General features: G+C 39.7%; 1 protein-coding gene across 2 annotated transcripts; it reads right to left on the bottom strand.

The window, feature by feature from the left end:
- Nucleotides 1-1,410: 1,410 nt before the first annotated feature.
- On the bottom strand, nucleotides 1,411-27,050 carry GPD1L (glycerol-3-phosphate dehydrogenase 1 like). 2 transcript variants are annotated; one of them, XM_064704714.1, is made up of 8 exons: nucleotides 26,939-27,050; nucleotides 22,123-22,300; nucleotides 20,853-20,993; nucleotides 17,155-17,293; nucleotides 15,853-15,965; nucleotides 7,662-7,895; nucleotides 7,197-7,303; nucleotides 1,411-4,363 (listed from the first exon to the last, which is right to left on the bottom strand). In XM_064704714.1, the coding sequence occupies exons 1-8, from the start codon at nucleotides 26,989-26,991 to the stop codon at nucleotides 4,267-4,269; spliced, it is 1,062 nt and encodes a 353-aa protein (XP_064560784.1). In that variant the 5' UTR covers nucleotides 26,992-27,050; the 3' UTR covers nucleotides 1,411-4,266. The 2 variants fall into 2 exon arrangements, with proteins under 2 accessions (XP_064560784.1, XP_064560785.1); XM_064704715.1 differs by having other exon boundaries at nucleotides 26,965-26,996.
- Between the last annotated feature and the right edge of the window lie 10 nt (nucleotides 27,051-27,060).

Below are 27,060 nucleotides of genomic sequence, written 5' to 3'. Positions count from 1 at the left end.
TTAAGTGTTCCAGGACATTTTATTTCAGCTTTATCAAATTTCACTGCTGTGAAATCTATGTAATTCATTCATATGACTCCAGGCTTACAATGAAGTCCAGGTTGGGAGCATTATGAAGAACTCTCAGCACAGACTGACTTCTTGTCTGCTGTGTTTCTTGTACAGCCTGGCTGTTATCTGCAATCAGACAACGAGAGACACCCAGCCTGTTTGCACTGATTTAGTGAGAAAGCACCCCCTTAAGAAGATACATAAAACAAGGGTGTCCATTCTAATTCTCTTGTGATGGCTTTTTACTTTGCTGTTGACTCAGGCTAATTAGAATTTAAGCCCTTTTGGATGGTATGTTTGAGACACTTACGTATTTATTCTATTGACTGATTTCACGTACTCTTAAAATAAATATAACTTTGAGGTAAAAGTACCACAAGAAATGACCTAATGGCTAAAATTCTGTCTTAAAATTAGGAATAAAATGCAACCAGGTACAGATTTGCTGGGTAACCATCTTTGCTCCTCTCAGTATTCCTACGTGTAAATGATGGATTCAGACACTGCTCTCACTTTATTAACTGCTCTGAGGCTTTCAGTAGACAATGCATTATTCTGGTCAGCAAGAAAACCATACTTGTTTTACCGTATGATGTCCCACACTAAGTAGCAGCCCTTTCTTTCTCTGGATAAACACTTGTGACACCTCCCACCCCTTTGGCTGAAGTACAAACTGACAAACCTGAGCACAATGCGCTCTTGTTACTTCCCAAAGTCTTTCAACTTCAACACTCAAGAGAAACAAACATTGTTGGGTACACAGTTCAGGAACCCCAGTGATACTGGAGGATTTCACTGACCATGCTGTCCAGCAGCTGAGGTGGTGGCTGTTGTCCTGTACTTGGGAGGGTCTCCGATGACAGGCAAGGCAGTGCCTTGGGGGGAGGTTGTAACAGGTTGGGCACTTTATACCAAGCTCCTTCCCTCAATTCCAGTGGTCTACAACACTGGTGCTGAACTATAACCATCTCCTAAATACAAAGAACACACTGTAAGACAGGTGCAGTCATAGAGGAGCCTCGGGAAATTCAGAAATGGTCAGAAGAGTAACTCCAGAACGGGTGGAATCAGCCACTTACCGACCAGTGCCCTCCAGTGGCTCCCAGAGCAACTGAAGGAACTGAGGACAAGAACCTGTTTTCAAAGGTCAAAGACAGCACAACTGAATCACTAATGGAAAAAAAGAAAATCCTGACAATCTGGACGCCAAATAGCTCTTTTTAAAATTTATGTTCTTGCATGGCAACTTCCCATCTGCTATCATTACATACCACAACCAGAAAAACCTACATTCCATCAAGTGAATAAAATATTAATTGCAAGCCTTGTAAAATGAGACAAACAGAACAGAAACCAAAGTGATTCCCAAGACAAAAATGTTTATTTTTGTACTAACTCTTCAAACAGGTATACATTCAACATCTCTAAACAAAATCAGTACATACGATGAGGGCAAGTTGAGTAAGTATCATTAGAATGTAATACCTTCCTTAGCAAGTAAAGTTCATAACCCAAGAATTAGTTACAAATTTATGACCCCTTACACAGGGGCTAATGATTTCAGTAAGACTATCCCAGTACCAGGCAAAACAGAGTGTTTGCAGAGCAGGCTCATTCAGTTCCAGTACCATGTCACAGTCTTTTAATGAGCAGTAAATAGTGGGGGAAAAAATACATAGTGCCAAGCTGAGTGTTCTCCAGCACTGAAAAGCAAATGTAAATAGTGAACTATCAATAGAATTTAAATAAACTATTTTAGTTATTTTAGTTACTGAAACCTCAATTTTTGTCTGAAAATATCGTAACAGACTGGAGAAACGAATTCCATAAAAACCTTTTCTCTGGATTTGTCTTAGAATATAAGTTTCTCTAAAAAATAAGAACAATTAAGATTTGAGACTTTGAGTGGTAGAAGTAGTATTGGAATAATAAAGAAATAATTTAAAAATATATATTAATTTACCACATTTACCTCATATAGCCCTTTATGTATCTTACAAAATGCTACTCTCCTACATACTACATGTAAAAAAAAAGTTTATATATATAATGTATATGTACACATACAAAGCAAAAGCCACCAATTTGGTATTAAAAAACCAGAACAAAACAAAGCATAAGCAAACACATTGAAAGTTATGCAATAATGAGGAGTGTATGCTCCATGTGTGCGTTAGCATAACAGTGCTTCCAACCTTAAAACATCCTCTTAAATGTCCAAGCAGAGTGCTTGCTCCAAGTCAGCTCCACCAGTGATGCTCCCAACTGCCACAAATGTCTGATGTCACTTAACTTCTGGCCATCTCCTATGTTTAGCACTAAATCAGAAGTAAGGCAAAATAACTTTTCACATCCCTGAATATCTAAGGACATTCATGAGATCTTCCAAATATTAATTCAAAATACAGGAGCACAAAAAAATGGTACCCCTAAGTGGAAGGGTCTTCCTGTCTACACGAAGTTGCCCCAAAGCTTCCCTATTTCAGAGTAATCCAGGTTATGTAAGTATGATAATTATTCCAGGGCATCCTCTTTGTTTTAGCAAATTTTGAATGACAACCTGAAGTTTTAGGATGGGTATGTGCTCACGATTCCTGTAAAACCACCACTGAGAACAGTGAACAACAGTTCTGATACTGCTCAGATGTTAGGTGTGGATATTCAGAGCAGATGGGCAGTCTTGTTCTATAAATTCTAATGCCAACCCTTGTCTCCCAGTTGGAAGAAGGAGTCCACCCTTAATGTGCCTAGCATATATTTCACAAAAAAACCCCCACACTTAAGTATACAAGAAAAACAAAACAGATTTTACTCATCTATCTTTTCTTGCATCGATCTTAAAAAAAAAAATCTAAAAAGACCAACCAAACCAACCACCCCCTGCCCCCCGCCTTAAACTTCATAAAATCACAATTTTTCCAATAACAAATAAAATTAACCTCCCTGATAAAACCAAGGTTCCTGGAAAAAACCTAGTTGAGATCCTGGGGAATAAAAGAGATGGATGCCTTTGAGAAGCTTTCTGGGAGATGAGTTGTAAAGGATTTGATTGAGCACCCATAAAAGTTTTGTCCAGTGAAAGAGTAACTCCAGAGCTGGGAAGGCTGGACCAGGACTACAGCCCAGTGGACGTGCCAGTGACTGGCAGGCACTGAAATGAATGCAGTCATCGTACTGGCACATAACCCTGCTGATGACACAAGTGTGCTGTACCAGGGAATTCCCCTGACATTCCTTGGAGTGTTGTGTGGAGCTCAACACATTGCAGCTAAGCTAAAATCACAGAACAACTTGGAGCAGTGGATACCCACGGCTGTTCTTCATCAAACAAGCAACAACAGCAGTGAAGAACAACCACAAGTAAAACAATAAAATGAACTGTAGGCTCAAGGGCTCAGAAACCCCAGGTGAACACCTCTGGCTTGCTTTGGGGAATGGGATTCTAGAAGAGCCTAACAAAGAGGAATAGTAAGGGAGAAATGGAGAAATACAAAAATGCAAGGATTAAAAAACAGAAGGGGAGGCAATGATCCCCCTCTAGAATATTCCCTTTACAACAGTGTAATTAAAAACTTTAAATTCATTTAGAAATTGGTTTCCAAGTAGCTTGACAATTTCAACAACTTTCAAAAATCAAAATATTCTTCACTAGAGTTCATTGAAATATCCCTGCAGCCCTCTGAAAAACTGCTACAACTTGTTTTGCATTAACACTGCTTAAACTAATATAGTCATAAGCATGCAAAATGTTAACATTTAATTGCGCATACAGAATAAAACAAAGTTCTAACAGATTCCTAATATTTCAAGGTTACATGCTTGATACAGCCTCTGATCAAAACCACTGGGATTCTTCCCAGTGTGCCAGCAGATTGTGAACCAGGCTTGAATAGAAGACAACAAAGCATTGTGTTTTATGGTGCAGGAGCAAACTCAAAGTACACTTGTGTATACACAGCAGGCAGGTAGTGCAACTTTTGTATTGCGGATCTTCGAGGAGTTGCACGCCAGCCAGTAAAAGGAAATCACCGAGCCAGCACGGCGTGCTGTGTCACACACCTGGGGACAGACACCGACAGCCGCTCACAGACACTCGCGGTGCTCCTGGTGCCTAAGAGCAGCTCTGAACAAAGCTCAATGACAGCTACAGCCACTGGAACCCGGACACGAATTGGAAAGGCAGAAAGCTGCGTTAGTACAACAGCCTGATGGATTTTACTTGTGCTGTGGGTGATTCTGAAGGCAGGATACTATGTCTGCAACAGGTCTCCCTTCATAGCAGATTTCATACACAGCAGTGAAGAGCGGAAACCTGAGGAAAGAGGGTGGGGAGAGTGAACACAGTGTAAATTTATTCTGTAACATTTTATTAAATGAAAGAAATATAAAGGGGTGAGGAGAGGGAGGGGGAAAATGGAGAGGTGGAAAAAATTATTTCTTTTTTCTATTTGCCAGGTGCAAATGCTAGGCTGAAAAGCAGGGCATAACTACAGAACCTGCACGCATCTCTGAAATAGAGTGACTCTCAGAAGCCTAGCTAGCTATAATGGAGCCTGAGACATTCATTATGCATGGCACAACCATAAAGTGATCTAAAAAATAAATTTAAAACATTTTTCCTGGCTGTTCTCACAGCAGTACCCATCTGTGGTTAAAAAGGATGACTGGCACATCTGTTATGCAGTACTTCTCAGCAATAACTTGATAATACAGAATATGACAAAAAAAGACCCAGGAAAACATTGAAGGTCAAGTTTTTTAATAAGAATTGAAAAGCAGACCTGGATTTTGAAAGACAAAATTCCACATCTACTTTTTTTTCTTTTTTTTTTTTTTAGACTGGCCACATCTCCAACACCTTCAAATTATTCAGGCTTCTCTGATAATCTGAAGGTTTGCTATAGCCAAGATACTTTACAAAATTCGTATTTGCTTTCTGTCCATCCCAGACAGTAATAGCCAGACAAGTTCAATTTTCATACAAAGCCTGGTAAATTTTGGGGGTTGATTTGTTCATCAAGTACATATATCCTTTCAGCATGGCTTTTTATTCTGCTGCATTTTAACCAATGGAAATAAAAAACAAGTGTCATTGGAGATGGAGAAATAGTTAATTTCTGAGTGATTCAGAATACATCTGTATTAGGACTTTCTCCTTAGGAAATGTGTCCCAGCAGTCACTCTAAAGCTTTATGGGCTGTAATGCCCATTTCAGAGTTGAGCAGTCCTGAGCGACATGTATGATGGCCTGTACATTCTGCTGTCACTATTACATTGCAGCAATGCTGCTATCAGCACATCACCCTGAACTAGACTGACTTGAGTTTTGTTTCTACTTCATTGGTGGAAAAAAAATTACCACACAGCTGCTCTCTCAAATCCAATGCTAAACTGCTCAGATTGTAAAACCCTTACTAGGAAATCTGCAGAAAAAATATACAATGACTTATGCATTTTTTAACAAACCTCACTCACCTTGTATGATGCACTAGGCTGAAGTGGGGTTACATTTGCTGTTGCCATAAAAGCTTTTGTTAGCATAGGCACTAACAAAATTTGCTGTGACTGTGTGAGAGGTGGCCACAAAACAGATGAACCTCCCAAAGCAAAAGCTGGTTTCCCACAGGTTTAGGTACAATACTGGCAGTTACTGCTCAGTGAAGAAGCACCACTACTACAAGCTACAACCTGATACCTAAGTCCTGCTGCTCATCCCAGAGAACATTACTGTGCACAGGTCGGCCACACTTCACGTGGAGAAACCTGTACCAAGGCTGACTGCAGGCTCAGGGCCAGCAAACTCCAGATGCATCTCAGGCCTGAGCACATAAAGACAGCAAGGACTACAACTGCTGAAAAAAAGTAATTGCACCATGAGTATCAACAGCATCAGCCCTGCTACCAAGGCTCTTCTGAACTTTGACTTTTGCACATTTCTACGTAGCCTTGGGAATAGTTTTGCAAGACCAGAGTATGAAATTCTACCCTTATGAGACTCTTTCCTCTTCACTTTGAAACCATGGCTGCTTCACTGTGTTTTATGTTTTAAAGCAGTAGTTTTTTCAAAACACTTTGAAAGTTGTCTTCAGCAGTCTTGTTGAATGAGACCTTTTATGAAGAACTGACATATATATGTTGGCATGCCAAAAGGAAATTAGCAACACTGTTTTCATGTCTTTTATTAAAAACACAACCCAAAATCATCCCTAATGCACTTAATTTGCTGTATGTTTCATTTAGGGAATCATAAACAGTAAAGAATGAAGCCAACATTTTAATTAATTTTTTCTGCAGTTAGCTTAATTACTGTATAGTAAGGAGACAGACTTAGGTACCTTAGATCCAAAGATAATATTAAAACATTAATCATTTAATGCAGCTGATGCATTAAAACTAGATTTAAAAAAATGCTTTTGAAAAAAAAAGTAACAAGGGTTGGTCTTTTGACTGGCAGTTTTTAAATTTCTGATTTTTCCTCTTTAACAAACAGCAACAGATAAATGTATCCCTTAATTTTGTAAGAAGACAACTGTGTGTGTGGCTATAGGAATCATTCATGTTCTGACTTGAATACAAGTGAATCAAGCCAGGACAATCTGCTTAATGTCATACCACAAAAAACCACCCTGACCTACAGAGGCAGATGGGATGTTTTAACCTACAACAAACTGGAAGTCACATTAAGAAGGAGAAGTGCAGTATCTAAGCTAGAATCCATGTGGTGGAGGCAGTCACTCTATACAGATGATCACCAAGCTACTCTCCTTAGAGGTAAGTAATGAATTTACTACCATGAAATGAGATGTAGCAACTTTTCACAGTCTCTTTAAGAAGCTCTACTTTCATGCATTTTTTTCTTTTCACATATTAAAACACACTTGCTGTGCTTTTCTGTAGTAGCAGAAGGCAACAACACACTCTGCAAATAGGACATTAACAAATTTAACATCACACTAATAGCTCTATCTACACCAGTAATATTTTCAGGTTCTATTCACTTCTCTTTGATTTTAACTTCTAATCTACTGTTATTACAGTGATTTTCTTTTTGGCTATTACTTTTATGAAGATATCAAAACCAAATATGCAGAAAGAATTATGGAGATAAAAAAGGGGTATGTGGAAATTGTTTCATCTGTTCTTACTTGTCCAGCATTTCTTGCTTCTTCAGGATCTGATGCACTTCTGCAGAAGTCTGTGGTCCTTGGAGTTTCTGACCACGCAACATTTCTGCCTCTAATTCTTCAAGAGACTAAGCAGCAGAGGAAAAAAAAAAAGAAAGCAAAGGAGAGGTATGATAAACTTTTCAGAGGCCTGACAACATAATATGGATGAAAAAAAATAAAGTTACTGAGAGTTTTTTTCTTTTTCAAAAGTAATCTTGAGTGAGCATATAGAATATTCTCCCATGTTCTTGTTTGTAAGTATTCTCTTATCTGTCAATCTTTTTTTTTTTTAAATCACCACCCGCCCACCTTTTAATACACTCATTCTAGCCAACAGACTCAGAAAACATGAGGAAAGAGAAGGGTGCTACCATGACTCAGCTAACTCTCCTGTTACTCCAGCAACTGAGGAGTGGAACAGATTCCTCCCAGAGAACGAGGTACCTTTCCAGATGTAACGAATGCTTCTGCTACACGTCGGTTCCGGCCACCGTAACACGTTGTGATGAGATCAGCAATGCCACAGCTCTCCAGGAAAGTGGCAATAGAAACCTGTCCCGTGCAAAAAATTTTGGCGAAGGCGATCATCTCCATTAGGCCAAGGCGAATAACAGCAGCTTTGGTATTGTCACCGTAGCCAAGGCCATCGCAGAAACCAGCTCCCACTCCTACTACATTCTAACAGGAAGAGAAATGGGAAATGACTCAATTACTGTCCTCAAGAACAGCAAACACTTTACTGCTGAAAGACTAGGTTGCTAGTTTGGGTTATTTTGGTTTGGCAATTTTGATGTCTATGGGATAGCCTAAAAAAAAAAGAAAAAATATAAGGCAAAACATTTCCAAGGATAAAAGCATAGTTAAAACTCTGACACAAGTTGCCCCTGAGACCGTGGAGCTATTATTATTGACCATCTTTAAGGACAAACAGGTTGCACTACACCCAAACAAAGTTTTAGCCAGACTGAGCTACTCCTGCCCTGAGGTAAGGGTGAAGTTACACTGACATCCTACAGTCCCTTTATTCAGATTTTCTTAATGATTAAAGCACCAGTACAGCTAAAAAGCATTTAATGACGTCTGTGATGGCATGCTACGGGACCAAATTCAGCCAAGCCAATAGTACCCAGCCCTTTTAAGTATACAGAGTTTCTATAACCATAATAGTTCATAAAGGATTCCTAAAAGGTTCAAGATACAAGAAGACCTCCCTTAGCAAAAAAATGGTTTGCTTTTTCCTTAGACCTGGTGATGACCTTCTACAAAGAATGTGCTGTTAACATTCAGCTATATGGTCCCTGCTTTGGTTACAGAACATACACATTTGATGGGACACAATTGAGTGAAGCAACTATAAAAACTATTTTCTGGCTTGGGAATCAGAGCAGGCACTAGTTCTGGTTCCACTATCCCCACTAAAACAATCCATCTAACACAAACAACCCCACAAAAAGATGGCATTCTGACATATAGATAAAGAAAGCAAGGAAATAATGAATGTTAATATCTTCCTGCATGAAACAGCAGCAGCAGCAGTGATTCAAGAGAATGCACAGGAGAACCAACATTATGACTCCTAATGTAGCATCCGATGCAGGGAAAAAAATAAAATTAAAAAATCAACTTTAACTGTTGATGAAGAAAGATGTATAATCAGAAGATGCTACTGAAAACAACCACTGATTAACAGCTGGTTTGGTTTTGGACTGTAAGAACCACAAATGCCAGTCATGGCTAGGTGACTCTGAATCACATGATGCTAGAGGATCAGTCATTGCTTTTTGAGCAGCTAGCTGAGGTCTAAAGGTGATCCTAAAAATTGCAGACAGATATCCCAACATTAGACCTGAAGCAGCCCAAGGCAGTCAACTTTAAAATTTGGTTGTTTAAATCATCTTGGCTTAGATCTTAGCTGTGGTGATTCAGTCAAGGTACACTTCCATCAGGCACCTCTTGCAGAGCAACCTTTAATATTTTTTCATTTGATGCCAAAGCAAGAGGAAGTCAAACAGATATTTAAGAAGTTTTCAGATGGGATAACCCATTCAAATGGATTTTACATGTATGGGAAATCTCTAAGTACTTATCACTCATCTAAAAACACAAACATGACTGAGCAACCTTTGGGCTTTTTCCATATACTTCTTGAACACTCCCATACTAAAACTTCCCCTTCCCTCCAGTTTTGTCTGCTTGACTTTCCACTTTGAAGCAGTCTGCTTGATCATAATTTACAATACAATTTGGCCTACAGTATTTTGTTGTCTATTTGTACCTTTTGCAGTGTTTGTCTTTGGAGCAACAGAAACAGTCTTTTAAGTAAGTCATACCAAAACCAAGTCATCTGAGGAAATGGGCTAGGGAATAAGAGAAGTTGTGAGCCCAACTCTAAAACATGAGCTCCTTGTTTGTACAATGTTCCCATTGTGTATTCTTACACAGTTTGCAAATAATGAGGAAACAAGACAACAGATTATGCTCTAGAACACATCCCCGTGCCTAGGAGACTGTTATGTCCTGGCACACATATCCCTCAAGCCACAGCTATTAATTTACAAGGTCTACCATCTGGTTTTATTTAAATCCTTGAAGAATCTCTGACAACTGTCTGGTACCTAATATACTGTAGAGAACTAATTATACCACATTGAAAATTATACCTTACTCAAAGATGAGCCACCCCTTTAAAAACAATGACAAAAAATCTCCCCAAACTTACAACCCAGTTATCTTTCAGTCCCAAAAAAATCTCCCCAAACTTACAACCCAGTTATCTTTCAGTCCCAAACAAGATCAAAACAGTTAGTTTGTTACTTGAAGTCTCAGGCTGTAAGCACTAAGCTGAGCTTGTTTCAGGAAGATGCACAAGCAGAACACAAACTGACACACAAGAGCCTAGTGGCACTATCACTATCGTGAGATTGTGAGATTGTATGAGAAGTACATAAGGCAGGAAGGGTGACTGACCTGGCAAAAACATCTTTCTGTATTTCATATGGTTGATTTTGAATGCTGCCACTGACAAAGACTACAACACCTGAAGTGTCCTGGTTTCAGTTCACTTCCTTCTTAGTAGCTGGTACAGTGCTGTGGCTTGAGATCAGTAGGAGAATAATGTTGATAACACACTGGTGTTTTGGTGGTTTGCTAAGTACTGCTTACTTTAGGAAAGGAACTTTTTAGTGTCTCATGCTCTGCCAGTGAGGAGGTGAACAAGAGTCTGGGGAGGAGGCAACACAGCCAGGAGAGCTGATGGCCAAAGGGATACTCCATGCCATAGAATGCCATGCCCAGTATACAAACTGGAGGCTTTGGCTGGGAGCCATCAGTCACTGCCTGGGGACAGGCTGGGCACTGGGCAGCGGGTGCTGAGCAGCTGTAGTCTGCATCACTTGTTCTTCTTGGGTTTTCACTCTGTCCTTTGTTACAATTACTATTACTACTGCTGATCTTGTTACTGTATTTTCCTTGATTTCAATTATTAAACTGTTTGTATTTCAACCCTTGAGTTTTACTTTTTTCCACTTATTCTCCTTCCCATTCCTGACACGGGGTAGGGGTTTTGTGAGTGAGCAGCTGCACAATATGCAGTTGCCAGCTGGGATTAAACCACAGCTTGAAGTTACAGGAATTCCTGCAAATACCCACATATAAAGTGGGTATGTATTTGTGCAAGAGGAGAGACCCCACATTTCCATGAGATTAGAAACTGACTGTATTTGCATGCACACATGGGAGTCTGAGAGGCCAATAAGCAAGTGCCTACTGACAAACATGCTCCACAGGTTCAAAGATACTGTCACAATAACCCCAAAAGGACTGCAACACAATGTTCCTCTTGGCCTGAGGCATTCAGAGCTCTCAAAATCACTACATGCTTAAGCAAACACACTTCCCTATCTCGGCATTAACAGCTTTTTGCATGAAAGCACACATCCTGACCATGATTTACAGTGTGGTTTCATATTGCATTTGATTTTAAGCTCCTAAAATACTTTGCCCTAACAGACGAGCTGTTCTGCTATCCTGGTGTTAGTCCTGGTTATTCTACAACATGAATAAGGAATGGATTTAGTTATTTTTTCACTGGGCTAGTGAAGCTATGCTCCAGAAAAGAAATGCTGATCTCAGGCAGTGCTCACAGTATGTGTCAGAACAAATGAGAGAAAGTGTCCTTTACTTGCACACAACCTGCTGCAAACATGCAAGAGGTCACAAATGCGAGGACAACAGATGACAAAGAAAACAAGGACAGGTCTGCAGACTTTGCTGACAGATTGTTCTACAGAGTCAGTCCTCAGAAGTATCCAATATCCAGTGTACAGCACGTTTTGTGGAGTGCCCATGCAGACAGCTTCAGCAGCCATTTCTGAGGCAACCATTACTTCTCCATAATTAAATGGATGATATTATTTCACCTTCCTTGAGGCAGTGTCACAGCTCAGCATAGCCTGCTTTCTCTCTGTTTACACATGAACCTGGAGAAGCTCATTGCTTCCCCTCATGGCTGAGAAGAGGTCAAATGAAAAGACTCAAAAAATCAAAGACAGTATCAGCAGGACTGTCAGAGAGGTTAAGTATAAACTGTTTGCTTGCTCCTGGTGAACTCGAATTTCATTTCCACTCAATCTCAGGAAAAAGGAAAAACCTCTCACGATCAACTTCTAGAGTACCTACACTGACTATTCAACACTGACTGCCCTAAACACACTTTGCAAGTAACAACCCTGAGTTACATAACCTGGTAAACAATAAATCCTCACCATACTTCTTACTTCTTTATTAAAGGCTTAGCTGAAGCTGGAAGGTTTAGATGAGCCTGAAGCAACCCAAAAGGCAACCCCAGCTGCTGCTTGCTGCTGCTTCTTCCTTGAGTAACTCCCATCTGTCTTGGTCCTTGGCTGCTGCCACTTGGAGGTTTTTAACTCTCTGGATCTCTGATCATCAGGCAGCTAGAGCATGGCTGTTTTTCCATATCCAGAGGTTAGATTCTTAATCCTCTCAGGCACCCCTTGTACTGCTGCACTGGGTAAGTGAGCTAAACTGGGGTATGGTTTACCCCCGAGACTGCAACTACAAGCATCTAAATGGCCTCTCAAGGATGTGGCCAGGTTCATACCCCAGCTCAGTCTGGCCTCACATCTGTGCTGCTTCTAACACCACACTGGCACAGGTGGTGAGGACTCTAAGGACACTTGAGGTGACAGCCTTGGGTCCATGTTGCCCTGCACAATCACATCCATCAGTATCCAACAGTACCTCCACATGTGAGCATAGCTGCACATACTATTTTTACGTGACATAAACTTCAAGCATTTTCTAGGAAGGCCCATTCATCATCTGATAAATGGCAGGTGTACTTGCAGGTGGCCTTGAGTCATGCTGCCTGTAAAGCCAACTGGGCACCTTGAAACAACTATCCAAATTTCAACTTCGTCAGTTTCTGTCCCCAACCCTTAGAAAAGGTCAACAGACAAATGTGAAATGTTCATCAGCCCTCAAAAGAAAAAAAATATCCTCACGAAGAACATGTCAAGCACTTTTGTTCCAACAGTCAGGTTACAGTAGAAAGCTGTCCCTCCTCAGTACCATCAGATTTTGTAAAGTCACTGCCACTGTCTATTCAGTCAGTCTCCAAGCTGGCACAAGACTGCCTTTTCATGGCACTGATTTCTGCACTTCACTTTATCTCCACCAGCCTATTGTCACAAATCTAAATACAGTAAATGAAGTGGATATTCTATACATATCCATATATAAATAGCAATCAAGCACATGTTTTCCTATGATCACCCAGCTGCACTACCTAATATTACAGTCTGAACTCAAATAGGCTTCCAAAACCAAATTTCAAACCTGTAATTATCATTGTAAGGGAAAGCTGTGCTCAGAGCATTCTTTGTTACCCTTCTGTATTTTTCCCAAGCTTTAGGCAACCACCCACGCTGAAAATCTTCCCTGCGTAGAAAGGCTTGCAGAAATAAAGAGAGGTAGAGTACAGGCTTTTAACAGCTAGTCCATTATGCCAGTAATAACAGGAAAGTCTCCTTTTCCTAAGCTGGTATTTGCAGGAAAGTGCAGAAGCTGGAAGAATGTAGTTTTCCATAGTGTACTGTTTCTCATCCTTCAAATACCAACACAGGAATTGTTTTTACTATTTCCACATCCAGAAAAGACAGTCTGGAGTTACATGTTTGACTGTTTACCCCGTCCTCCTTGCTGTAGTTCACAGTGCCACTACTGACATTTTGAATTGGCACTGCTATAGAAAGAGGGTAGAGCCTCTCTTTTCATGCCAATGTCTCCATGCAGCATGACAGTGTCACCTTCTGAAATTGGAACTTCCTCCTTCCAGGAAGTTAAACAAAGCTAATATTTGCTATTTTTTACTGAAGTAACTTCCCAAGTTTAACAAACTGTCAGCTGACTGAAGCTACACATTAGATTTTACTCTGAAAATAAAAAAGTCTACTTTTCAAATTTTTATTACGAAGACTATCAGATGCATGATAAGAAAGCAAAGCTCTTTTAGAAAATATGTACAGCTTCTAAGAAAAAACACTATTCATATCTGAGTTTTGCATTTTGCTTTGCACTATGGTAATAAAACCTTATCCACAGGTTTAATTTTAGCTTCTTTATTTTCTTTCAGAGCCAGACATGTTCCCAATGCATTAATAAAATTTTTCAATCTTTGAGAGTAAAACACCTGAGGACATTATTTACATGCTGCCACCACAAGATTTAGGATAAACTAGAAAGGGTTTTAAATTAAAAACTACTTTAAAAATACAATTTTATTAATATTTTCTTTTATATTAAGACAGACTTGTATGTATAAAGAAAGACATCACCCATACTAGAATGATGGGTCTATGCCACTTTATACCAGTTTTGCCTTTTAATTATGCAAGAAATCCACAGTACTTTTAAACCAGCTAATCTATCTTTAATTCATTTTTTTGTTTACACCTTATACCATGCATTTTTTGGAAATTTCAACTCAATTAATAAAATATACTGCAATCAATATGAAATGACTAGAGCACACCAAATATAAACACCTTTTCAGAAATACAACTAGACAGTTCAGTCTGCAGGATGCATGATGAATAATGAAGCAGAAGAGAGCAATAAAGCAAGGTTACAAAAATCCCCTAAATTCTCAACTTAGTATCTTTCCAGGCCAAGAATAACAATCTATTTAAATTCTACTGAAGTTCCAAAGAAATACTGGTCTCTTGCCTGACTTAGACCCTTACAGTGGAGTTTTGAGTGTGTGCTGACTACCTGCCCAGCTGGACGGGCGTGCTCATCTCTAATGCCCTTTCACAAGATTGGTCTGAATGAAAATTTCCTGGGACAGAACTCCTCTAGCAGACAAGAATTTAAGCTAGACAGAAAACATCCTGCTGAGCAGATTTAAAGAAAAATAAATCTGCAAAACTTTTTCAAGGGTCTATATACAAGGATTTCTTTTCTGGTAACTTTCCCACATCATCCACATCATTTTGAAGTAATGACTGTGGAGCTGAATTATAAATTCCATAATCTGAAGAAATTTCTCTCTATAGAGTAACTCCAAAGCATGCTGCCCCAAAACACCTAATCCCATCAGTGCACAGACCCATTACCTCCTCTTTCTCAGGCCTTCCAGTATGACAGCTGTCAAGACAAAATTAAGGAAATTAATATGCCAAAAAAATGCTATTATATCTATCCAGCTACTTTCACTAAGCAGGAATCAGAGTTCCTTATCTTAAGACATCATTGCTTGGTGTGGTAGCTTTCCAAGCCAGTTAATTTAGTTTAGACAAAATTTCAACAGCAAAACCAAAGGCAGACAAAATAATTATTCAAAACACAAAAAATAAGTAAGCCAAAATAATTATTAAACCATTACACCCATCAGAAATTATTCAGGATAGGTATCAGATAATGTGAGCTACTGTACTGTTTGCTAGGGTGCCAAACAACTAATGCCTCCCCTTTACAAATGGCCTGTAAATGACCTGAAAAAACAGCCATTAAAAATGTTTAAGTTAGCCTTTGCTTCCTGTTGGCATCAATTTTGTTATGAAAAAGATTTTGTTATGAAAAAGATTTTTCTGTCCAAAATAACTTTTTTCCTATTCAGGTAATTTCTGTATGTGATTATCCACACAAACCTTATGTAGTATATGTCCTTAAAATATGAACACATGAATGCCCACATTGCTTCAATCAATGAAGAGGGAGATATTTTGGTCAACGCATACGAAGCATTAATGCTAACTTCTTTCTCCCTTTCTTTTGGTGAACACATTTTTGCAAAAAGAAAAAGGGAACTAAAATAGATTTAGAAATATATCAGCCAGTTAAGATGAAATCAATACTTGCTTCATGATTGTGTGTAAGTTAAGTGGAAGATGTAGAAAGAGAACCTGGCAGATGGTGAGACACAGATCTAAAAGCCAGCTCTCAGAAAATGCTGCTCCCTCATTTCCCCTCTGGCTCTTCTGGAAATATTGTGTTGCAGTTTTACATATTATATAAAATACAATGAACTTTATTTTTTAAATGTAAATACCCTCATTTCTTTTCCTACAAGGATCACTATTTCATCTGTGTATCACCTGCAGCCTGTTAATCTTACCTTCAGAGCACCACACACCTCAACTGCATCTGCATCATCTACTACAGTTATTCGGAAGTTTGGAGTCTGCAGGAGTTCTTTGAAGAGAAGGCCATTTTCCAAGACTTTGCAGCCTATTGAGAGAGAGAAAGGAAAGCTAAAAAAAAGGGAATAATTTATTTGTATGTTATTTAGCCTTTCCTGTGCAAGCCAAAATGCCTAAAAGCAGAGATAAGGTCATTTTATTTCAATCCTAAATAGAATCCCTGTTCTAAAGGACCAATCACGGTGACATCGCACTTAAAAGCTCTGCACTGAGTTATTGGGGACTTTTATCAATTTATTATCTGCCAGCAACAGGTTCTAAATAACAATTCCATTAATTCACTGTCCATTTTTTGATCACTGTCTTTAAAAAGAACAGCAAATAATAAAACAGAGATGAATTAAGAAGGAGCAATTCTACCAATTATTTCAAAGCCAGCACGCCAGAAAAATACCTACTGATAAAGGTATGTCAAAGCTGCTTTATTAAACAAGCATGCTGCCCCTGACAATTGTTTTTGAACACTAAGATGCTGTTCAACCATTCAAAATTAAGTTCAATGCAAAAGCTGTGAATGAGATGTTACAAAGCTAGCAGTGCACAAAACCCTAAAAATTAACACTGAAAAAAACCATAATATGAACTCCGTGCCATAAAGTGTGATATATACAGGTATAAGTACCTGTATACATATACACACACACATGCCTTTCTAGAAACTGTAAAACCCAAGACTAGGCACATCCTCATGCTGCAAAGGTGTGCAGACATCAACACAGAACAAAAACAATTTCTAGTTTTTGTGGGAACGAAGTATTTTTAGAAATTAAAACAAGATACCTTAAAAAAACAAACAAAAAAGCCAAATCAAAACAAACATGCATGAAGGTACTATCTTTGACAACAGCACCTGAGCTGGAGTACAGAATTTATAGTTGTTTATCCATGTAAAGCCATTCAGACCCAAGAAAAAATCTTAAACAGAGTAATAAAATGAAGCAGTTTGTTACATGAAGGGTGGTAAAAAACATGCTTGTATTTCACATACTAAGGTAATAACCCTAGTAAGAATAGGTCAAATTGTGGACTTCTCTCTCCCTCTATTCCCAGTATTGTCCTAGTACTTTTGGAAGTATAAACATTCTAGGAAATTCAACCAACAGCTTCTGGTAACAGTCAGCTAATGTCGAAAACAGTGAAATTCGAGCTATTTGGTGAGCGCCTGTGAGGACGGGTGCATGTTTATTTTTAAATATTCTTACAACTTGGAACAGTACCTATTGTGGTTTCACAGAATTTGTCTGCTGCCACCTCATTGGCAATGTTAGCTCCCATCAGCACACTGATGTCTATTCCCATCTTCTCTCGAATAATGTCAGAGATCAGTTTGAGTCCCTCCGGGCCTTGATCTATTCCCTGCAGCCAACATTAAATGGAATTACTAAACAGTCATTCATTAGGCACAGCAGAGATGCAAGCAGAACACAATTAGTCTTGTCCACAGGTGAGAAGTGAAACAAGGACTATTCAGACAGAGACTAAAGATGACAGGTGTACTACCACAGGCACTTTGCTATTTTGACCTCTCCAAGATGTCTTAGAATTGTAGGAGGCAGCACCTTAAGATTTAGGACTGAACTCTAGATGATGAAACCAGTTTTTATTCCATCCTCAAAGATCTGATTCTAAGAAGTGCTGAACATTCTGCTTTTTTAGTTCAGAAATCAAGGGCTTATTATCAGTATATCCTTAATCAGTGAAGCATAACCAATCCATCAGTTATGAACCAGACCTGAACTTGGATTTGAAATGACACTGAAACTCACAAAATGGCATCTGAATAATTTGTTTTGTGAAGAGATATCTGAACTGAAGTATCAGAGGCAGGTTCCCCAGTGTATAACCAACAATAGTTTAGTAGTAGAAATACAAAAGGAACAGCCATTCACAGATATGTAGAAAGCTGAACAACTGAGAATAATTAACTTATAAGGACATTTTTAATCTGTATTTATAATGCACTCTTTACAAAGTGTGAAAAAGAGGCAGAAATAGGGCCTTAGAAAAGATCACCCCACATATTAATGCTGCAGAGAAGAAGAGAGTCTGGTACCCTGAACTGCCTGAACTAGAACTTCAAATAAGATCACCTTCTTCCCATAAAACTCTTTTCTCCCAGCCTGCTAAATGCAGAATCCTTTTCAGCTTTTATTACAGGGGTATGCAGACCAGCTATTGAAATAGCCATTCTTTCCCACAATATACCACAATACTTTAATTTAAGGCTGAGGATTTGATACTTTTGGAATTAGTAATTTTGAGTTATGATTTATAGACAAAAAGTGTTATCCTGTATTACTTCCACATATACATATACATACACACTTGTATGCTGCCAGCAGTGACATTTCAGGCAGGCAGTCATTTCCACAGGTTAAAGGTGCTGCTCCTTAAATAACATGCTGCAATGAAGAGACATGCAGAAATGCCTGTATAAAACCTGCCAATTAAACTAATGCTTGCATTTCTGCATTATTTTTCAATTTGTATTGCTTAATGCACAGCTCTGCTTTCTCATCTTTAATGAGCCATACAGAAACAACCTGAAAGCAAGCACACAATATTGCATTTTTCCCCCAGAGTGCCAAAAATGTCCCCACAAAATAACTGTAAGGCCCCTCTTCCTAAGCAGGCAAATAATAAACAGAAAAGCATGCACACATTGGGAACAGCTCCAAAAATGTAAATATCTACACAACAATTATTCATGCAAGTGAAAGGAGACCAGAAAGGCTTAGGTGCCAGATTTTGCTCCATTGTGAAACAGACACAACTCCAGACAAAGTCAAGGAGAACTGTACCTGTTTCTTGTAGAGTTAAATCAAATACTGAATGACAGAATGAAAAGCAAACACTCCTTCCTCCCTGCAAAACCAAGGCTCCACCATTTTCACTGGGCAGCAATGGTCTGCAGGCAAAGCAAGTGACCTTACTGCTTGCATCCTAACATGCCTGTCAGAGCAATCCCTGGAGCCAGTAACAGGGAAATGAAAATGAGACTGATGGTGAGGTTGCCTGAAGAGTATTTTGAATGACTTTCAGCTAGCCTGCAACTTATGCTCACTGTTGTACTGCACTCTAAGTTTTATATGGTTCCTCTCCCCACAGCCACACAGTCACTTGTAAGGTTCCCATCCACAAAGAGCTAATGTAAAACAACACAGATGCAAATGTTTCAACAGAAACTACTATTAACCAGCAGATAAATGTCTTTATTTCCCAAAGACTCCGTTTTATTGTCAGACATTAGGCTCTGCATGAAGATTAGACTGTCAGAAAGAAAAAAAACCAAAAAAAAAGACTAAAAGATGACACACTGCTAACTTGACAGCCAATTTAGAAAGCACAGAAACGAGATGTCCCACGAATAATAGTTTTCAGAGCAGAACTGCACTTTAACTATCAAAGTTAACACAAGCCACTTTAACAGCATTAGCATTGAGCATGAGACTCAAAAATTATGACACTGATGAAAACAACATGCCTAAAGAATATGTAAAAGTGGAGGAAAGAATGTGGTGTTAAATCTCTACCCTTTCTTCTCAAATGACACTTTTAATGATGCTATGTTATGCCTTTTCATAAATACTGGCACGTACTTTGCATTCTCCTGCAAAACATTAAGGGGCCTCACAGCATTTCTTTGGAAAGGCTGCCTATGGATGCAGTGCTGCAATGTGACAGTGGGAAGCTGCCCAGTAACCAACCCTGCACTAAAGATTTCTTCCCCTTCCACACCCTCCCTTTTTTCTTTTTTGTTTTTGTTTTGCCAAATATAGCCATTAATCAACACTCCATTAGAGAACTCGTAATTAGTATCCAGAACTAATTCCAAGGGAATATAGGCCCAGGACTCTGACTTCATATATGTTGACTTACACCTCATTTAGTCCAGCAATTTCATTAGTTATATTAGGAGAATATAAATCACATTTAGCAAATTAAAGAAGAATAAATATCTTCAGCATTTTTAACAGTGCCTTATTTTACCTTTCTATGATATGAAGAGTTTTTCTACAATTTGGAGCAAGAACACTTTGGAAGCATTACTTTTTCATACCTCAGAGCAATATACCAGTCAGCACTGACAAAACAATAGATTTTGTGGGCTTTGTTAGCCAAACTAAAGAGACAAGCTTGCAGCATGCAGTGATTGAGGATTTTTCTTCTTTTTTTGAGCACAGATCCATAAATGTATGATTTTCCAGAGATGACAGGAAACAAGGGAATGTGTGCCAAGAAAGTGGCCTACAAAGCAACAACAAACCACAATCTTCCAAACCTCTTGTGAATTGCTTATTATTTCCAGAGGAAAAAAGCCCACCCACCCAAAAACAATCCCAAAAATAAGCTAATCCACATTTTTAAATTTTTCTGCCAGCAAAACTACAAACACTCCAGTGAAATGCCTCCCACACCTCTGCCCTTTCCTATTTCCTGTGCTCAAACTGTCTTTGGGCGATGCTGAACAGACTCTCTTGTTGCAACATAATATTTGACATGAACAAGAGCACTATCCTCTCAATCACATGAAATTCTCTCAGCAGTTCTTGAAATGATCAACTCAGCATGTGGGATGTGCATTAACAATCACAGCATTATGCTTGTGCTCTGCTCTTCATCTAATGATGCTTTTGGAAACAACAAATAAAAGACTGGAAAGCTTAGCAGTGCAAAACATATCGACTCCCTCTTTCTTTCTAAAAGTCTTGTGAAGAGCCTCATTTTCCTCTTCCTGCAAGCCTTGTGTAACAATCCACTAATGACCAAGACAAATTCTAATCTTACATCTAGAAAGGTTTAATGGACCAATCAAGTGAATAATGCACCGAGACTTTGCATATCAAAATATCAAGTCACCTTGTCTCAGCACCATGACACATTCTCAGTTATTAATGCAGGGTATTTATCGTACCTTTATGAGACTTATGCCGAGGGCTGTACTGGGTACGTGTCCTGTGATCTCATCGCAGACTCGCTGGATGAACTGATGAGGAATGACAAAAACCAGCAAGTCTGCATCCTGTACCGCTTCACGAAGGTCTGGAATAGCAACCTGTGTAGTTATGGGAGAGAAAGGCTGCATAACTTCTCAAAATTAACACTACACACAAGTGGTATTTTGTCGCAGACATTTCTTCATAGAAATCCTTTCTTTGGGATTTGTCCTTCTTCTGGGAAGCAAAGGGCCCCAGAAGAAGAATGTAAACAAATTGTAATCGGCTGTTGTGAGATGTGGCAGGTGATCCTGTGATTGGCTCATTTTGCATGTTTCCAACTAAGGGCCAATCACAGGAGCAGCGCAGGGGAGATTCCTTGAACACAGAACTTTGTTATTCATTCTTTCTATGCTATTCTTAGCTGAGCAGCTCTCTGCAACTTCTCTTCTTATTCTTTTTAGTATAGTTATAATGTATTATATATCATATATGAATAAATCCAGCCTTCTGATCAAGGAACAAGATTCTCGTCCTTCTCTCACCACAGTGACCGTCTAAGGTCGCTGTAATAGTATTTCATAAAACTAAAATCACAGAATCAATTAGCTTGGAAAAGACCTCTGAGATTACTGAGTCCAGCCTTGGAACAAACACCACCCAGTCCACCGGGCCGCAGCACTGAGTGCCACATCTGGTCCTTTCTCAAACATCTCCAGGGATGGTGACCCCACCACCTCCCTGGGCACCCCATTCTAATGTTTAGTCACTCCTTCTGGGAAGAAATCCCTCTCAATTCCCAAACTGAACCTCCCAGCTGGATCCTGAACTTGAACCCGAGCAGTTTGGTCTCATGCTGAATGCCATAAACTACTGCATTTTGTCACTGAAAACAAGCAGTAGCACAGACTTCCCAGACCAACAGCTCCAATCCAAGGTTGAGGCCCATTTTTTTTATGGGTATAGTCAAAGCTATTAATCTTGCTCTTGTTCTCACACTTGCTTTCTTGTATAGAAATTGAAAAAATATAAAAACCAATAGTGATAGGAAGAAAGAGTACATTGGATTTACTTAACTGCAAAATTACGTAATTTTACTTGTTTAAATTTTTGATGTCATTAGTAAAATAGCATAGTCTGAAATATTATAGACCCCAGAGGTGTTAACAAAACAAATTTCTAACTCCATTTACAGCACAAGCAATATTCCCTCTGCTCCATAACTACAATTTAGCTTTTGAGCCTTACCACATTATCAGGCAGCTTGCATCCAGGGAGATACTTTACGTTTTCATGGTCAGTATTTATGATTTCTGTCAGTTTTCTCCCATTAATATCCTCCTCAAAGACCCACATCTTCACTGTGGGATCAAACTTCTGCGAATTTTTTACATTATTACCTATTATTCTGGCAACTGCAGAACCCCTGCACAAAAGAAAATAAAAACAGTCTTAAAAAAATTATGATTTCGCTGTAGGAAAAAGAAGACTTTGTTTTTAAAAGAATCACAAATTCACAGATTATTTGACCAGCTACCATAAAACATTCTGATCTGGTAAAATAAGTGGAAAAATACACCAGTCATTCACATCTGCTGCTTTCTCTCAACTACAGCTAAAGTAGATTGGACTGAAGCATTTACTGAAACATCCTTACTTATTTTGTTTGCTTTACTGTATTTCCCCAAATCAAATGAACTGTATCTTCAAAGCTGAGGTAAAAGTGACATATTAAATTTTATTAAATGTGTCACTTTCACCTCTAAAAGAGATGAGAATCGTCTTTGCTGAGATGACTGACTCAAAAGTTGTTGTACAATACCAATAGGCATTGAAAGCCAAAAATCATTTATATGTTGCAGATGTTGTGAGCTTCATGGCTGTGCAGCCAACCTCACAGAACTGAACTATTGGAACAGCATCCTCTGAACCTGCATGGAGACAAGTCCATTACTGTTATCTTCATATTCTCCCCAAGAACAGCATACAGTGAGATCTGTACTACAGTGATCAATTTTACTTCTGAAATCTCTAAGCAGTAACAAAATTAATCACAATTACAAAAGGAAGAACAAACACAATCTTCCCTTTCATCATTCTATTAAACCTGTTAACCTAAATTCCTTTCCTGGCATAGGAGGCAATTTCATAATTACAGATAACCTACTAAGGAGACACAAAAAATTTTAAGAGATGTGATAAAAATACAGAGTACTGATCTAAGGCTTATATGTGTGTGTGTGTGTGTGTGTGTGTGTGTAAACCACACACTTTATTAGCAGGTAAGAACACTAACTTTTCCAATCTAGTTATACTCACACAATCCCCAAATTTATATTGCATGTTGCTTATAATAAACCCATAGCTGGCAACTGAACAAAGTAGGTTTATTCTGCTTCAAGAGCTTATGATATGGCACAACTTATTGGGCTGTATTAAAGATGTGCTAGCACATGACTAAGGTCGCTTTCTAAATAGCAGCAGAAAAAAAATTTAGTACCCTAAGGAGACCTTTTATAGTCAAACCATAAAACTGTGTGTCTTAAAAGACTGGAATTTACTTCTCCAATAGCACTTCACACACTAAAAATGCCCCCAGGTTCAGGAGGTGATAGAGAAGACAATTGCAAGCCATCTCTATCAAGCCTGACCAGCGTGGTTTCTGCTGCACTGAGCTCACCAGCTCAGCCTCCAAACGTCAGATCCATACACACAGCAGAGCTCACATTCAACACAGCTCAGGTATGTGTTCTTCAGACAGTGCTTTGAGTTCCTTGAACAAAAGCACGTTTACTCCTACAGATTTATATACAAAGTTGGGATCCTGGCAAACTCACTGCCTTCTGTTTTCAACTTCACTGCATATTCTCTGTGCTTGCTGGTGACAGAGCAAGACAGAAATAACCGATTCAGCAACTCTCTGACTGGGATTTTCAGTCTGCCAACAGGTCTGGCAGTGTGTACTACTTATGTGAGACATTAATTCTATTACTATTTAACACTTAAATGCCTGAGCTGTCTTTTTTTTTTTTTTTTCACCCTCTGAATGCAGTATTAGGAAAAGTGGAGATTTGCCTAGTCTTAGTTTCTGAATTCAAGAAGACAAGAAGATTCTCCTGACTGGCATCTCTAGTTCATCATTTCCCATGATGTTGCAATCACTCTTTCAGTACCATTTCACAGTTGGCCTGCTGTCCCCTCACCACTTTTTAACTAAAGCACAAAGGCAAAAAGCTCCTTAACTTGCCCTGATAACAGCAGCAGTGGAGGTCACAATATGCAAGTGCAAATGATATAATTATCTAGCTCTACCACTGTCCCTGTAAAATCACCTCAGTTAAACCACAGTTCCTCCCAGTTTTCTACAAGTTCCTAGCTGCACAACCCCCTCTGTCCAGTAACTTCCCATCTCTTCCCAAGTTTTACAGTTTCTGTTCAACTTTGGCAATCAGGTTACTTAAAGACTGGTTCCAAGAAAATGATGAGGGATAAATTGTGGCTGTGCACACCTCATTAACTTGCCCTGGGAGTGTTATCAGAACAGGCTACAGAACATGATCAAGGCAGGCTTGCAGTGCTTTAAATGACTCTGGGCACTGTCCTGGAATCCCAGGGCTCCAAGGTGTACTCTCTCAACACTCCAGACACCTTACTTTATTCCCTGTCTTAAGAGATGCTAACAGAATCACTGATCCAGCAGCTGAGCAACCCTAAAAGGGCAAGGCCAGCAGACAGCACAGCTCCTGCTCTCCATGCTGAGCCATCTGTCCTGTCCCATGATCTTCCATCAGGTGTCAAGTGACCCCTGCCAAGTCAACTTCATTGTTAAGGTGACCTTCCATTGTTAAGGTAGCAAACCAGCCAAACAGGTCTGACTGGAAGCAGTCAATCAACCAAGGCAACTGGCTTAGCCCTTCTAAAGCTACTGTCCTGCCAAGCTCCCTTAGGGCGTTTTTCATCCCAGATATAGGTTAAAGGGCTATGAGAAGAATTGTCTGATGGAATCACCTCACACAGAACTCCAACCCACTGTCTCCAAACTGCTCAAGGCACCAAACCCCACTGAGATCAACTACTTACATGCCTACAAGTTAGGCACCACCAATCACCCACTCTTAAACTCAGGCTTCAAAAGTACATAACGTACATAAAGTACATATCATTGATAACAAATATCAATGATCAGATATTTACAAATGCTTCAATTTCTTTCTAGTTGCCTGCTTTAAAGCATTAAATACTAATATTTTAATTAAGTATTTTAGGACTGCAGGCCCCATATCAAAAGGCACTTTCAAGGTTTACAAATTTAGTCCAATTTAGTTCAGTGATTACACATACACAGTGCTCATACACAGAATCACAGTGCTCTTCGCAGTCAGGGTCTGGTGTCTGTCATCCCATGGAATTTGAGGAAGAAACCACCTACCTCTCCAAAAATCACTATTTTCAATTTTTGATTACTTTGGTTTCTGCTTTACTCACATGAAAACCGCTGCCATTACATATGAAAGAAGCTGTAAGTTATTTACATACATTTATCCCCAAAAGGAAGAGCGAATGCTGCTACCAGGCAGCAGCTTTTTTCTTTCTCTCAGCACAGGAGATATAGGCATTTTGCCACTAACTCATCCTATTAGGCAGGAACTTTTCTTATTTATTAAACTGATCCAGTGAGGTGTAAACAAAATACATTTGCATATGGTTATTGTTAGTAGGCAATATCTCCAAATCCTTTTGCTTCTGCAAGTGTTCCACAGTCAAACACAAATGGAGTCAAACTTCTTGTGAAACTTTTTCTGGACTTCAACTATAGAACAACAGCCACCCACTCCTAAAAGACAAGCCCTAACTGCATAATTTCCTTGTGACATATAGTGCAAGGCACACATTTTACAAGCTGGTGCATGGAAAGCAAGAGATGCTGCACTGAAACATCAGCCATTCCCTCAACAAGGGGATCACAAAGAAAAATAAAACTTGGCAGCTGCTGGTGTTTTTAACAGCAGCAAAAGCCAACTGCGTGGAGTGGGCGGGCGGGGGGTGAGCAACACGTCTAAGATCATCTTGACAAGACTGGCAAATTTGGTTTAATAAAACACAGTGGCTTGCTCTGCACGGAATTCTTCTGAGTTTAATATCTTAAAAGAAAATGGTACCTGAATAATTTTTGCTTAGCATTAGTAATTGGAAGTGACAAACTGTGAAGCCCTATTTCTACAACACATTGTACTTAATTTATTCACTGTAAAGAGGGATCTGGTGTAAGAAAGAGAAGTAACTAAAGAAGACAAAGGGTTATTAACATGATACTCCTCTGGAAGAATGATGTCAAGTAAGTCTATTGCTTTCAGTGGATGAAGAAGCAAGTTTATTTAAGTCTAATTATAAACTAGAGATAGAGACAGCATTAAAACCTAGTTTCAAGCTCTCAGTGTGCTTCAGCATTAATCATTTTGGAGGGCAAAGAAAAAGAAGGTATTTCGAATAACCCAGTGTCTCGCAATTCTTTTTGGGACTGTCTTTGACAATAGGCACATGACAACACAGAAAACCCCGAACAACACTTTTGCAGACAAGTGAGGTTGTTAGTGAAGCTCTACAAGCAGGGAGTAAGTTGGAAAAAAAATTTAAAATGTACAGCATCTTTAATGTCTACGTCATCTGCTATCGGACAATGCGCTCAACAAATACCAGGTTAAAAATATCCTAGAACAACTTCTTCGCAGGACACGCGGGTGTTTACAGGCACTAAAACCGCGGGCTCCATTCTGCCGCTTCTCCCTCCGAGTCCGTCACGGCAGCACCTCCGCTGCGAGGGAGCGCCGGGCAGGGCAGGACGAGCCCTCCCGCATGGAACCGGCGCGACCCACAGCCCGCCACGGTCCGGCGCCACCGCGCTCCACCGCCGGCACCGGGTGGCCTCACGGCCGCCACCCGAGAGGAGCGCGGCCGCGGTGCCGGGCGGGAATCGACAGCCAGGCCCGGGCGGGCACCGTCTCCGGGAAAGGCGGGCCGCGGAGGCCGCCGAGGTGCCCGCCTTGTCAGGGCCCGCCGCACTCACCAGTTGCCCGAGCCCACGATGCAGACCTTGAGGGGGCCGGCGGAGAGCGCCATGGCAGCGCCGCCCGCGCCCCGCCACAGCGGCCAGAGCTCCGTGAGGCGCCCGCCCCCCGCTCCCGCCTC

The sequence above is a fragment of the Zonotrichia leucophrys genome, chromosome 2, assembly GCF_028769735.1.
Source record: "Zonotrichia leucophrys gambelii isolate GWCS_2022_RI chromosome 2, RI_Zleu_2.0, whole genome shotgun sequence".
NCBI lineage: Eukaryota > Metazoa > Chordata > Aves > Passeriformes > Passerellidae > Zonotrichia > Zonotrichia leucophrys.
This window is presented reverse-complemented; position numbering and strand designations above follow the sequence as displayed.

What these genes read in the sequence shown, in the direction of transcription:
- GPD1L (XM_064704714.1), bottom strand. Translation starts at nt 26,991, where the DNA reads ATGGCGCTCTCCGCCGGCCCCCTCAAGGTCTGCATCGTGGGCTCGGGC. An exon ending in GCAAGCTGCCTGATAATGTG is followed by an intron (nt 20,994 to 22,122) that starts GTAAGGCTCAAA and finishes ATAACTACACAG; the next exon opens with GTTGCTATTCCAGACCTTCG. An exon ending in ATTCTGTGAAACCACAATAG is followed by an intron (nt 15,966 to 17,154) that starts GTACTGTTCCAA and finishes CTCTCTCAATAG; the next exon opens with GCTGCAAAGTCTTGGAAAAT.